Below are 14631 nucleotides of genomic sequence, written 5' to 3'. Positions count from 1 at the left end.
ATCTGATAGTGGTTTCCATATTGGATCTAATTCCCTGCAGGTAAAATAGCTGCATATGCAAAGAGAAATATAGTGAATATAAAGGTATAAGGCTTCTCCGACTATAAGCTGTTACTTATTAAATAATTCTGCTGCAGAATATATCATCTGAATCTCATAAACATGAATTCCTAAATACCTAAAATAAAACTTTTAGCAGTTGTCTGTTTAATATCCTCACTGCGAGCCTGAAAACACTGGCAACCTTCCTCTGGAGACGTGATCGAGTAATTTCAGTTGTCTCCGAGATAAACTTTTATTCACATCATCTGAATAATTTAAGATAATCAGCTCCATACTTCTCAATCAGAACCTCCAGTATTCTGAGTTTCTTGAGAAAATCCTTCATCTTTTTTTCTGTTAGATGCACATTATATCTGATGGTACTAATATCATTTTCAGTTCAAAACTACAGGTTGTTGGTAGGATGTCTTGGACAACAAAAGTCCTCACAGATTTTGACATGTTTTTTGTTTTAGTCCCTCGTGCATGCTTAGATTTTAAACCATTCCACATACAGAGACATGTGTTTGCACTTATTTGCAGTCCAGCCGTTCTCAGCTCTTGTTTCCAGGTTGTGTGATGGAGATCATTTGATGGCTGCATTTACCGGCCCATCACTCATCCTGAGGCTCGGCTCACTACATCCCTACATTTTCCATCCTTCTATTTTTCAGGTTAGAAAATTGCAAGTGAAAAATACAAAACAATGGCAGCCAGACAGGTGAATTTGATGTCACGTTCAGACCAACAGAAAGTCGGCTCAGCCCCAATTCTGATCCTTTGAATTGGTTCAGGACATCCACAGAATCAGAATTTCATTTTTCAACACTCGATGACTATTTCAGCCAGACACTGGTGTGATTTTTACGTTTAAAATTGCCTGCATTTTTGCCGAAAAACAACATTTTGATATTACTGTATTTTAATTTACGATAACCCTCCTTTTTGTATGGCAAAATTATTTGTGTTCAACTGTCCATTAATAATAGGACATTACAGAGCTCCTCTTTTTCAGCTACTTTCAACATACTGATGTTTTTCATACATTTATCATATGACCACAAATCATCATAAATATCATATGCAGGATATTACGGTAATTCACTTCTTCTAAAATAATCTATCAATCAGTTAACAGATTCATCTTCCAGTTTAACAAAGCTACGTTTATTTGTCCTCTTTGCACTATTTTGTTATATATAAAATGAATATTTTTTTTCTTGACGATGAATGATGGATGTGTAGTTTTAAAGCTGCTTGTTTTTACCTACTGAAGGAGACACGTTTTGGATTTTAAAGGGAGTGGCTCGGAGCAGGATCTTTGACATCACAAATCGTTTTAGAGCAAATCCTGATCCGGTTCAACTCATAAATACACAAACAAACTTGAGAGATGAATATTTGCATATTTGTAATGTCTAAGAAGGAATTTTTGTTTAGAAAGATTTTTACAAGGTAATCGATATTTTTTTGGAGAACCATATCAGACACAACTTCATATTCAAAGTCGAATGTTTTATATAGATCTTAAATGACCTTTTAATACAGCTTCCTTCTTCCTATCAGTGTTAAAACACCACAAGCATGTGTTCCTTTTGGTTCATTTCCAAACAATAAAACATCGTTATCATTTTCTGTACGGCTCAGACCCATTAAATGGGTTTTCTGATGAACATTTCCACCCTGCCAGACTCTTTGTCTTCGGCCGTGTCACATATTCAGGCAGACAGACTGTCGGCGTGCAGCTGACACTTTGCCGTCGCATCTGTGTCACATGTCTCTCAGTCACCAAGCCGAACAGTCCAAAGTCAACCGGGGAGCATCTGTGTGCTGGGGGTGTAATTCATTGGAGGAACTGTGGATGCAGACGCTGGTTGGATGTGACTACGTGGGGGCTCGGGAGTGTTTGCTGGGCATTAATGCAGTTAGGAGGCTGGATAATTAGCTAAAAGGCAAAATAAATCAAACTGAGTTGAGGGTTACAGTATGATGAACTTTTAGTCTTTTACACGTTACACAAACAGCTGCGATGCACTTTAATATATCCCAGACCTGGACTTGCACCGTTGTTTATTAGATGATAATGAGATGATATTTGCTTTATCTAGTCAGCATAAGTTTTAGCTTTCTCCATGCTTTTTGGGCTACCCAAGCCACCGTAGGGCTACCCAAGCCACCGTAGGGCTACCCAAGCCACCGTACCGTTATGCTGCGTTCGCACCGAACGGGGCGCTCGGTGTGAACGCACCTTAAGGAATAGACGGCCATTAATTTTTAAAGCGGCGGCTCACTTGACCGCAGTGTGTGTCTGCCGAACCCCTGAGAGTGACTCTTCGAACCCCTGAGAGTGACTCATCGAACCCCTGAGAGTGACTCGTCGAACCCTGAGAGTGACTCGTCGAACCCCTGAGAGTGACTCGTTGAACCCCTGAGAGTGACTCGTCGAACCCCTGAGAGTGACTCTTCGAACCCCTGAGAGTGACTCATTGAACCCCTGAGAGTGACTCGTCGAACCCCTGAGAGTGACTCTTCGAACCCCTGAGAGTGACCCATTGAACCCCTGAGAGTGACCCATTGAACCCCTGAGAGTGACCCATTGAACCCCTGGGGTTCGATCGAACCCAGGTTAAGAACCACTGATCTCGTGGCTGGTGAGCAGCCTGAGTTCATGTTGACAGACTTATTGAGAAAAAAATAAGCAAAGTATAAAGTAAGAAATAGGAACAAACTGTATTTCTTTTTTGAAAGGTACAGCTATACAAAGTACATTTTTTGCCACAAACTTTTTTTTCATTTCCATCATTTTAGTTTTAATGTGTTTTTTTTTTTTTTTTACAAACTAATCAAAACTCTCCCTTGAAAGTTCTGTCTGGTGTATTCAGCATTTCATGGTTTCTTGGTTTTGTTCAGTGGCGGTTTGTAGCAGCAATCACAGTATGAGAATTTGGTGCCTAAATTTCAACCTTGGTCTGAATTTGTTTTCAGGCTGGCTCTACTGAAAATGGACTGTTAAAAAAAAAAGACTCCTGATATCGGGTTAAGGACGTCACGAACGACGCAGTGGTTCAGAGGATGGCGTCGTAGCCTCTCGGCAGGTTCTGGGTTCGAACCTGTGTGGACTTGAATGCTCTCAAAAGGATACAGCAAACTAAGGATCTTTTATTAGTCCTGGTTGTGGCAAAGTACAAGTACAAAATTCAGAAACATCCACGAATTCAAGAGTTTTTCTTTTTATGCACCTTGAATACAACATACAATAACATGAAGAAAAATGATGTCAAAATTGAATCAAAGCAATACATATTTTGTATTTAAGATTGCTCTAAGTAGCCGCGGCTTGCCTTGACTTGTAAACGTGAAGGTTATTCAATACATAACTATTTTCGAGAACTTTAAAATAAATTAATCTTTTCGTTAATACTCAAAAAAAACCATCAATACCTCAATGAATTGGACAACAGCGAGCAAATGCTTTGCAGATTTGAGGAGTTTGAGGTCGACACCCCATGAAGCTGGTTAAGTGTGCAAAAACTATAAATGAGTGTATTCTTTGGTTTGAGTTAGAAAAAAATACAAGTTTAGAAAGAAAAATGACTTCCTACAGTGGTTCCCAGTATGATTTCAGTTCCAGTAGTCCCCAGTTCTAACATCCTCCCGTCCTCTATGATTTCAGTTCCAGTAGTTCCCAGTTCTAACATCCTCCCGTCCTCTATGATTTCAGTTCCAGTAGTTCCCAGTTCTAACATCCTCCCGTCCTCTATGATTTCAGTTCCAGTAGTCCCCAGTTCTAACATCCTCCCGTCCTCTATGATTTCAGTTCCAGTAGTTCCCAGTTCTAACATCCTCCCGTCCTCTATGATTTCAGTTCCAGTAGTTCCCAGTTCTAACATCCTCCCGTCCTCTATGATTTCAGTTCCAGTAGTTCCCAGTCGTTGGCTCTCAACAGAAGTGACAGCAGCGTTTTCTAACCGTATTGAACGTTTTTAATTCATCTCATGGAAGATTTCATGGAGACTTCTAACAGAAGTTCAATTACAACTACACGTGGCCGTCCACTATAATTAGAATGATGACTCTTATCTGGACATCAAACATCATATTTCAATGATGTTTGATGTCCCCTGTGATCCGTCCTGTACGTGCAGCTCCATCACGCTCGTCTCATGGCCGCTTATTGAAGACGTGTCCTTTATTGAGCGGCTGTCTGCAGCCAAACGAGTCCTGGGTCCGGTCCAAATCACTGCATCCAGGCTCCGGCTGCTGCCACCCGCCTCTGTGTGTGTGTGTGTGTGTGTGTGTGTGTGTGTGTGTGTGTGTGTGTGTGTGTGTGTGTGTGTGTGTGTGTGTGTGTGTGTGTGTGTGTGTGTGTGTGTGTGTGTGTGTGGTAATGAGCCAATTGTATTTAAGACAATACCAAAGGTGTGTGTTTTAATGCGCACACAACCAACAAAGCGTTTACAACTCTGGCCTGCGTCCTCTTCGTCTTGTCTCATTCGGCGGTGCTGACTCGGGTACGAAGTGGATCCAGGTTCTGTTGGCTCTGATGAGTCCTGTTTGGGTTGTAAATCTGCCACAGCACCTTTTGAAGAGGGACCAGCTGGCGTCTCCTCACCGCTCCACTCAGGTGAGGAGACCAGTTTCTGGAGTTTTGAAAGTGAAATGTTGCTTCCTTCCAGATGTTCAAGCTACCCATGCCATGTGCACTAATGCATCCTGTACCATCACAGATGCTGGCTTTAGAACTGAGCTGATAACAAGCTGGATGGTCCCTCTCCTCTTTAACCTGGAGGATGCAGCGTCCATGATTTCCAAACAGAATCTCAGATTGTGATCCATCAGACCTCAGGACAGTTGTCCACTTCACCTCAGTCCATCTTCAATGATCTCGGTCCAGAGAAGGCGGCGGTGTTTCTGGATCATGTTTCTATCTGGTTTCTTCTTTGGAGAGTTTTAACATCATTTGTGGACGCAGCGATGAACTGTGTTCACAGACGATGGTTTTCACAAGTGTTCCTGAGCCCATGCAGTGATTTCCACTCCAGAATAGTGTGTTTTTAATGCAGTGCTGCCTGAGGGCCTGAAGATCACCACCATCCAATATTGGTTTCCAGCCTTGTCCCTTGTGTTCAGAGATTTCTCCAGATTCTCTGAATCTTTTAATGATATTATGAACCGTAGACGATGAAATCCACTAATTCTTTGTAGTTTTACGTTGAGGAACATTATTCTTAGATTGTTGAACTATTTTCCAACACAGTCTTTCAGAGTGGTGAACCTCTCCCCATCTTCACTGCTGAGAGACTCTGCCTCTCTGAAATCATCTTTTTATACCCAATCATGTTCCTGATCTGTTGCCATGGTAACCTGATTAGTAGTCAGATGTTCCACCAGGTGTGTTTCTGTATTTTTACTCTGCCCCAGTTTTTTTGAAAAATGTTTCAGCCATCAAATTCAAAATGAGCATATACTTTTGATAAAGCAATAAGATTTTTTAGTTTCAGCATTCGATGTTGTTTTTGGTCTATTTTCAATAGTCGTATGTGGAGAAGGTGTTTATTCCTTAAACCTTCGCCAGAGAGTGGCTCGGACTGTTTCCTGTCTCATCAGTTCCTCTGATGTACCATGAATATGGATTATGAGGATTTAATGTTGGCAGAGAAAAGGTGGATAAACTCTCGTCTCCCTCCACAAATGTTGGTAAAGTGAATTCGAGTGGATTTACCTTGTTCCATTTTGCTGAGGCTTTGTTGCCGTGGCTCGGGTATTTAGGAGGCACGGCAGCGCCTCTCCGTGTGACAGCCACTGTGGGGAAATGGATTTTGGCTGTAGTCAGCAGCTGTTGATGCTGCTCTGGTCATCCCAGGCAGAAAATGTGTCGGAAAAAATTCAGACAATGACAATTGGATAAATGTGTTCACCAAAAGGACGAGGTTGGGTTTTACAAGCTGGACTCATTTGGTATTTATAGTCACTCGGCCGCACAAAAAGTCGTATTACAATCCGTATTACTTTTTCCATGCAATATGCAAATCAGGGTGTAACCACCAGAGGAGGCTGGTAATAGATGGTAAGCTTCACTAACCGATTGGTAACTGCCAACAAAACCTTCTAAAAGGATTATCATGATAAACCCGAGATTATGTTTACTGCGGTGGAATCTGGGGGGCTGCATCTGAACATGTCATTCAACTTAAAATATAACTCTTCAAATCCAGCAGTCCATCAGGCGGGCTCACTTTAGAGGAAGATTACTTTATAACATGGATGTTAACTCTCGTGATGGAAGATAAAATAACTGGCAATTTCCCGGCTTGTAAAGAAATCCTGTCTCTTGGTGTTTCTAAATATTTTGTGCATCTGACAAACCATCAAACTGATTTATTACTCAAACAGAGAAGAGCAGCCTCCCTGGATGATGTTTTATTTCGCCAACAATGTGCCCACAGCAACACAGTGTTCGTCTTATTTGCTTTTTAGTCTGTACGAGCAGCTGAATTATGTGTCTTGGAGGAATGAACGCATTTAAACCATTTGAACATCTGACAGGATGATGTCTTATCGCAGTTATTTGTTTGTTCTGCTTGCTGTGCTTATTGACTGTTTATGCAACCAGTAGCTCCGCCCCCGGAGATCTGATTGGGCAACTGCTACAAATATGACTCCACCTCCTCAATGGGAATATAGAATTAGAATAGAATTTCATATTATATGTAATATAATGTAGTTTCTACTTATTATAGATCTATTAAATGACCCATTTGGTGAAGTCGGGTCTCTTTTGGTCCTTTTTGGTCGCTCCGAGCACCCGTACCGTAACACCACGGGTAGTCACGCACTTAACATCCGTAGTTACGTCCTCAGATATCTTAGTTCATCAGATATCTTTGTTCATCAGATATCTTTGTTCCAACCAGACTGAACTAGCTGATCAGTTTAGTGTTTCTATGTTCTGTATTTATTCAGTTAGAGACTAGAAATCCTCTCTGTTGCTAGGGTGGTTGCTAAGGGTCGGACTACTTCCTGGAGTAGGAAACATTTCGTACTTTAAATACAGTAAGAGTCTACTGATAGTTTTCCAGTTCTTAGTCGTACTCTGTGTTGCCATGGAAACGGAGATCCCACTAACAAAAAGTTTCATATTTAGAGAATGAATTGCTCCACAATATGAACACATTTAGATTATATGTTTGATTTAGTTGGTAACTTGTTGTATGATCAGGTTATTGACGTTAAAGAACACCCTCCGGTGTGATGTTGCTCAAGTTGACAGCCCACAAACTGGTCAAATGTGTGTGTTGAGTTTGGTTTCGGTCTGGTTCTCTTCAGACAGTTTGTCTGTAATCTGTAATCTGTAATCTGTAATCTGTAATCCAGCCCAGCGATCCGTCCGCTCCGCGGCGCCGTCTGTTTTCATCCATTTCAATGCAGCACACTGGAAGCAGATTAAAAGGTCATTTCGCTCACTCATCGGGTAATTACTCGTTTTAATTGCTCCCAATCAAGGGAATTAGCGAGGGCCCTCTGTTGTGCACTCTTCAGTGTTTCTGCCACCATTGTTCCACTTCCTCCAGTTTTCAGGCTTAGTGACATCACAAAAGTCCATTAGGGTTTTCAAAGAAACTGGAAGAGGCGTCTTTGTTCTACCTGAATACGGGAGGAGAGGAACAAAGGTCCTCCAGGTGCTCTCTGAGACTCCAGTCATTGTACAGCTGTTTCCTGTTTGGGCTGAAGAGCTCCTCAGTGAAAGTGGTTCTGAACCAGTAATGGAGTCAATAAAAAGGGCAACGAAGGAGGCGTGTCTAATGCAGGTTAAAGGGGAATTTGTGGCATTTATTAACGCTAATTTGGATTAAAGGAGCAACCTGACCCCCCGGGAGTGAATATTGATCTGCAGTTGTTGTACTTTCAACAATAAATTACAGCAAACAGCTGATTCGTTCTGCAGATGTTAACCTGCTTCAGGTTTCTGGACACGTTGTCATGCCGACACTCAATCTCAGTTCAAAGATCTATGGCTCTGTTTCTGTTGAACAGTTGGTGTGACAGTAACTGTCCCTCCTCCACCTCCATCTCCACCTCCTCCTCCACCTCCATCTCCATCTCCACCTCTACATCTGTCCACCTCCTCCTCCACCTCCACCTCCTCCTCCATCTCCATTTCCTCCTCCACCTCCACCACCTCCATCTCCATCTCTACATCTGTCCACCTCCTCCTCCACCTCTACCACCTCCATCTCCACCTCCTTCTCCACCTCCATCTCCACCTCTACCTCCTCCACCTCTACCACCTCCATCTCCGCCTCTACCTCTGTCCACCTCCTCCTCCACCTCCACCTCCTCCTCCATCTCCATCTCCTCCTCCACCTCCACCACCTCCATCTCCATCTCTACCTCTACATCTGTCCACCTCCTCCTCCACCTCTACCACCTCCATCTCCATCTCCACCTCTACCTCTGTCCACCTCCTTCTCCACCTCCTCCTCCACCTCCATCTCCATCTCCACCTCCATCTCCATCTCCACCTCTACATCTGTCCACCTCCTCCTCCACCTCCACCTCCTCCTCCATCTCCATCTCCTCCTCCACCTCCACCACCTCCATCTCCATCTCTACCTCTACATCTGTCCACCTCCTCCTCCACCTCTACCACCTCCATCTCCATCTCCACCTCTACCTCTGTCCACCTCCTTCTCCACCTCCATCTCCACCTCCATCTCCACCTCTACCTCTGTCCACCTCCTCCTCCACCTCCACATCAATTTAAATCATACATGTGTTTGATTCTAATGTTAATTATGCTGTTTGTCTGGAGAAAACTTAAATCACAAAACTTTTGGAATTTAAAAAAAGTTACGCAGAAAAATATTCAAAACCTTATTTCTTTTATTTGTTTTTCTTTTCTGATGCTGCAAGAAAAATAAACCTCCACGACTGTAATTCGGCTCGAGATTGCAGACAAATGTTTTATGCAAATTAAATATTTCATTTTTAAATTGATTCATCAAAGTTCACGATTTGGAAAGAAAGAATAAAAGAAAGAGCGGCTCGGCGGCTCACCACGGCTGTTTTCCACCATAATTTACTGCGAGCTTTTCTCGTACTCAGCTGGTATCCGGTCACGCAGAAGGAAAAGTTGTATTCCAAGTTGATGGCAGATGGAGTAAAGAGCAGCTGGACATTCAGCGGGTAGAAGTACTGAAAGAGTGTCCTCTCAGCTGAAGGGAGGTTTTACTGTTCAAGTGTGTTCGTGCACGTTAAATGTGTCTGAATTAATTCTCCTCCAGTTTTCTGCTACGTAACATGTTGCTCACAGTTCACACAGGTCCTGGAAAAATCAGATGAATTAGAACCGCCTTCATATTTCTTATAGATACTGGGTAACTGGGGCAACGGCTGCTTTCACGTCCTTTTATCGAGTCTGGTCTGGAGCTGAGTGTTCATGCACAACAGAAAAAACCCACACTCAGTGGTGTCCCTGAATGTGTCCTCCTTCCAGTTCTTCAGTTGAAGTTATGCACAAACCTTCTTTATACTTCCAGTACGTACTGCACCCTGACCTTTGACCCTCTTGGTCATATTCAACTCAATTCAATTTAACACAGGTTATTTCATGGCACTTAACACATTCAAGTCCTTTCAGAAGAACTTTACAATATTATACAGAGAAACCCACAATTCAACAATTCACACCGTCGTGATCCGTCGTGCAACAACAAACTTGATCAAATTTATAAAAGTGTTCGTAGCTTCAGGTCTGAGAAATGGTTCTGATGCAGAAGTGTCTGAAGCACGGCCAGTCTTTACGTTATCGATTGACTGGATCTGAACACGTGAAGAAGAGCTTCTGGTCTATAGGCTAACAGGCTGTTTCCTTTTGTCCAGTGTCTGGTGTTCGAAGACGCTCCCAACGGCGTGAAGGCGGCGCTGGCTGCCGGGATGCAGGTGGTGATGATTCCCGACGACAACCTGGACGCCGGCCTCACGGGGGAGGCCACGCTCCGCCTCCGCAGCATGGAGGAGTTCGAGCCGCCGCTCTTCGGCCTGCCGGCGTACGACTGAGCCACGAACCGACGCTGGAACCTCACCGTGTAATACCGTCTTTGTGTCCGACTCCATTCTCCGTCTTCGAAAGGAAACGGTGAAAATCCCGCCGATTGTTTCCCCGCCTGCCTTCACAACGTGGCGGGGGAACGCCGCTGGGTTTTGCTGGTGCCGGTTAAAGACGTTTAATTGCCATCTGTCGAAATAAAGCATCACATCATTTCACAAAGCCTTTAAGCTGTTAAAATGGAAGCCAGTTGATTTGTGACTCCTTTTCTGAAATGTGTCACACTCATGATGTCTAAACTTCTACCACCCACCTACTTCTCAAAAAATATCATTCGTAATGGCCAAAGTAGCGTCATCACTGCACTGAAATGGAATAACGATAATATATGAAATGAATCCCAAAACAACCGTCCATTTATACATGATCTGCTTTCTGGAAACTGGAGCCGATCCCAGCTGACTTTGAGCGGTTAATGCCGTCACCTCACAAGACGGTTCTGGGTTCGGACCTCCTTTCTGAAAGGGTGCAGATAACAGATGGAAAACATCCAGTTCAAATGAATTAGATTTGGTTCTTGGTCCACATTGTGTTGAACATCAGAGCCGCTGCAAAACATCTAGAGTTCAGTAGAAACACGCCAATGAGCCCAAAGCTTCACTCAACAGAAAGGTCCAAAACTAGAGCTTCGTCCAGACCAACCTGCTCCATCAGTGATGTCATCATCCATCAGTGATGTCATGAACCATCAGTGATGTCATCGTTGGTTTGTGAACATTATGAATCCTCCAGTTCAGATTCTGTCCGTCACCATCTTGTTAGTTCGGAGCGGTTTGGAGCAGGAAGTGACCATATTTGGACGAGGTGGGGGAGGAGCCAGCGGTGGATCTGACCGATCTGATCGGAAACCTGACGATACTACGTCCCGCCCACCGATAGCTGTAACCTGACTGGACCACAGGCCTGTCAATCAAACAGACACGCCCCCAAAAACAGGTGTTCTTGAATCTTCTTTTCTAATGAATGAGGGATTATTTTCAGATGGACCTCCAGAAAACTAAGAAGAAGGAGTGACTTTAGCTAACAACACCGAGATAACTGATGGACACATTTTATTCACTTTGGATTTGATGAGAGAAGTTGAATGGGAGTCTATGGAGCCGGAGGCTTTTTGGAGCCGACCTCTAGTGGCACTCGCTGGTATTGCAGCTGAAGACACTTCTGGATCAGAACCATTTTACAGACCTGAAGCTACGAACTCTTTTAGAAACAGTCTGTTCTGGACCGGATGAGTTCAGGTTGGATTTGGACCGTTTTGTTGGATGAAGCTTTGGGTTCGGTTATTTCTGAAGATAATATTTCACAAAATGTCTCCTATGAAACCATCTCTGAGCTCTCTGAGGAGTTGAACTGCTGACCTTGAAATTACACGTTGTGATTGTATTTTGGGTTTCTGAAGACTGTTGTTTCCGTGTGGTTTTCTCAGAAGACGTCACCACGGTGACGCAGTCGGCCGTCAGTGAATCCGACGCCTCATTGTTTTTAAGCCGTTTTATTGAAATGCTGAAGACACTTCTGTTGCTCGCTGTAATCCAGTAAAGTTCTTCCAGTCTTTCATCTCCGCTCGTGTCTGACTCTGCAGAACTACAGTTCACATGTTCCCCGACCTCTCGCCGAGCGGGTTTTAACGGGGGGGGGGGGGGGGGGGGTCCCCTCCGGCTGCTCAAATAGGATTTCACCGCCCTCCCATCCACTTCCCTCAGTGCCTTCCTGGCCTTTTATCCTCGGGGAGGAGGTAATCTCCTCCACTCTTTTCCCTTCCTGCTTACACACATCTCTCCGTAGCTTTACAGACAATTTACCTTCTCCCGGCCTCAATGCTGCAAGTAATGAATATTTAATTTAACAATTAATCTGTGGATTATTTTTGTATTATCATGGAGGAGTAAAGGAACTCGAAAATATCCACATTTAAGGAGCTGGCATCGGAGAATTTTTGCTATATCAACGCCAGTTGCCGTGACGATAATGACGTTAAAACAGTATACAGTGATTACACAACAAGTAACCATCTGAATAAAATACATAATCTAAATGTTTTCATATTCACTCTCAAAATATTAAACTTTTTGTTTGTGTGATCTCCGTTTCCATGGCAACACATGGGGTACGACTAAGAACTGGAAAACAAACAATAGGCTCTGAATGTAACGTACGCAATGTTGACTACTCCAGGACCCTTAGCAACCACCCTAGCAACAGAGAGGATTTCTAGTCTCCAACTGAATAAATACAGAACATAGAAACACTAAACTGATCAGCTAGCTCAGTCTGGTTGGAACAAAGATATCTGATGAACAAAGATATCTGATGAACAAAGATATCTGATGAACAAAGATATGAGGAACAAAGATGTCTGAGGAACAAAGATATCTGATGAACAAAGATATCTGATGAACAAAGATGTCTGATGAACAAAGATGTCTGATGAACAAAGATGTCTGATGAACAAAGATATCTGATGAACAAAGATATCTGATGAACAAAGATGTCTGATGAACAAAGATGTCTGATGAACAAAGATATCTGATGAACAAAGATATCTGATGAACAAAGATGTCTGATGAACAGATATCTAATGAACAAAGATATCTGATGAACAAAGATATCTGATGAACAAAGATATCTGATGAACAGATATCTAATGAACAAAGATATCTGATGAACAAAGATATCTGATGAACAAAGATGTCTGATGAACAGATATCTAATGAACAAAGATATCTGATGAACAAAGATATCTGATGAACAAAGATATCTGAGGACGTAACTAAGGATGTTAAGTGTGTGACTATCCGTGGTGTTACGGTACGGGTGCTCGGAGCGACCAAAAAGGACCAAAAGAGACCCGACTTCACCAAATGTGTTATTTAATAGATCTATAACAAGTAGAAACTACATTATATTACATATTATATGAAACTCTATTCTAATTCTATATTCCAGTGAGGAGGCGGAGTCAAATTTCTAGTTATGATCAGGGTTTTTCCTGAATGTTCAGTTGACCAATCAGACCTCTGGGGGCGGAGCTACTTGCTGTATAATTTGTCTACTGAAGTATGATTTTGTTTTTCTTGCTGTGAGTGTTTTGTATAGACTGAAATAGAAAGACACTTTAAAATCAGACAGCAGAATGACTTCATGCTCTCTGAGTAACATTTTTGTCCTGTTCTGCAAACGTGTTAACTTTTCATTCATAAATAAATAATCCCCAAACACAAATCCAAAGCATAATAATTATGCAATTTCCATTCATTTTTAATTTATTTTCTTCTCCACTTTGATTTCAGATTTAACTAGGCTGTCGGTTTATTTTCAGACATATCTTTTTTTCAGGACCTTTAGAGAATGTACGCATCGTATATCGCGGGATGTGCTGCTTCATTTTGAATTTATTTGAGCATTTAACATACGTAGTGCAGCTTTAGTTAACCTGTCACATCCGGTTCACTGACTGCATAATCAGATGAGGAGCCATTAAAACACAAGCACAGCAGGGTGCCGCTTAAAGGAGCACATCCGATATATGAAGACGGGGACACTTACTGTTTATGGCTTCATATCAAAAAGAAACGTTTTACAACAAGTTGAAAGGAAAATGACCTGAAATGATGACGTCATAAAGGATTGGTGGTAAATAAAAGCTTCCAGATGACATACGTCCCTCGGGACACTAACAAATAGTCCTCTTCCATGTTTGGACTCTTACATACTTACTCTTACTCACAATATGTTTTGCATTCTGTTGCACAGGTGTAACCATGGTTACCTTCACATCTGCCCACTTCCTCCTATTTCATTTTTACGAATGCGACCACTTCCTCCAAATTTGTGTCGTTTCTACTTTCGAACACGTGACATTTTTTATTCCAGATACTGTGGCGCATTCACAGCGCAACATGGCCACGAGGACGCACACTACATCTCCCATAATGCATCACGGGGCCACACAGCTGCAGGTGTTTAAACCGCCTGATTGAAGAGGGGGATAAAAGAGGCGTCACAGTGGCTACAGAGAGGACGAAGACCAGAGGACACGGCTGGACGGAAACGAGGGACATTTAAATCAGAGGGGATAAAACCTTATTCTCCTCGGGATGTTTGAAGTTGAGTCTTTGACCAGAAAATAAAGCCGACTTTAATTTTGAAAAGGGAAATTCCAAAGACTTTCCTCCTGATATGATGTTGTTCTTGGCGTGGCTCTGATGTCATAACTCCGCCCACTACTGAGAACCAGATCTCAGATGGCGTGGCTGCATTTCAAGACTCCATTTGAATGAACAGATCCAGAAGACAAAGGAGAAACGTGAGCGCCGATGAGAGCCGCGTTGTGACGTCATGATATTCAAACTGTTTCTGACCCGTTTCACCTGACGGAGAGCATTGAAAGGCGTCGCCATGTCTTCCTGTCAGCTGACGGCTGGAGACCATTCCTCCAGATGAGTTTTTGTCCGACAGCCTTCGGGCTGCAGCGGGCGACC

General features: G+C 42.8%; 1 protein-coding gene across 1 annotated transcript in view; it reads left to right on the top strand.

Annotated features, from left to right (window-relative positions):
- The window catches only part of pudp (pseudouridine 5'-phosphatase), a 28589-nt gene extending 18274 nt beyond the window's left edge, over nucleotides 1-10315 (top strand). The window contains exon 4 of the mRNA XM_069717187.1: nucleotides 9925-10315. Coding sequence (XP_069573288.1) covers nucleotides 9925-10101 — 177 coding nt within the window. The 3' untranslated portion in view covers nucleotides 10102-10315. The remainder of the gene's footprint in view (nucleotides 1-9924) is intronic.
- The last annotated feature ends 4316 nt before the right edge of the window (nucleotides 10316-14631 follow it).

Source organism: Brachyistius frenatus, unplaced genomic scaffold (assembly GCF_029030835.1).
Source record: "Brachyistius frenatus isolate BFR_SWC_R1_liver_20210118 unplaced genomic scaffold, ASM2903083v1 Contig_170, whole genome shotgun sequence".
Taxonomy (NCBI): Eukaryota; Metazoa; Chordata; class Actinopteri; family Embiotocidae; genus Brachyistius; species Brachyistius frenatus.
This window is presented reverse-complemented; position numbering and strand designations above follow the sequence as displayed.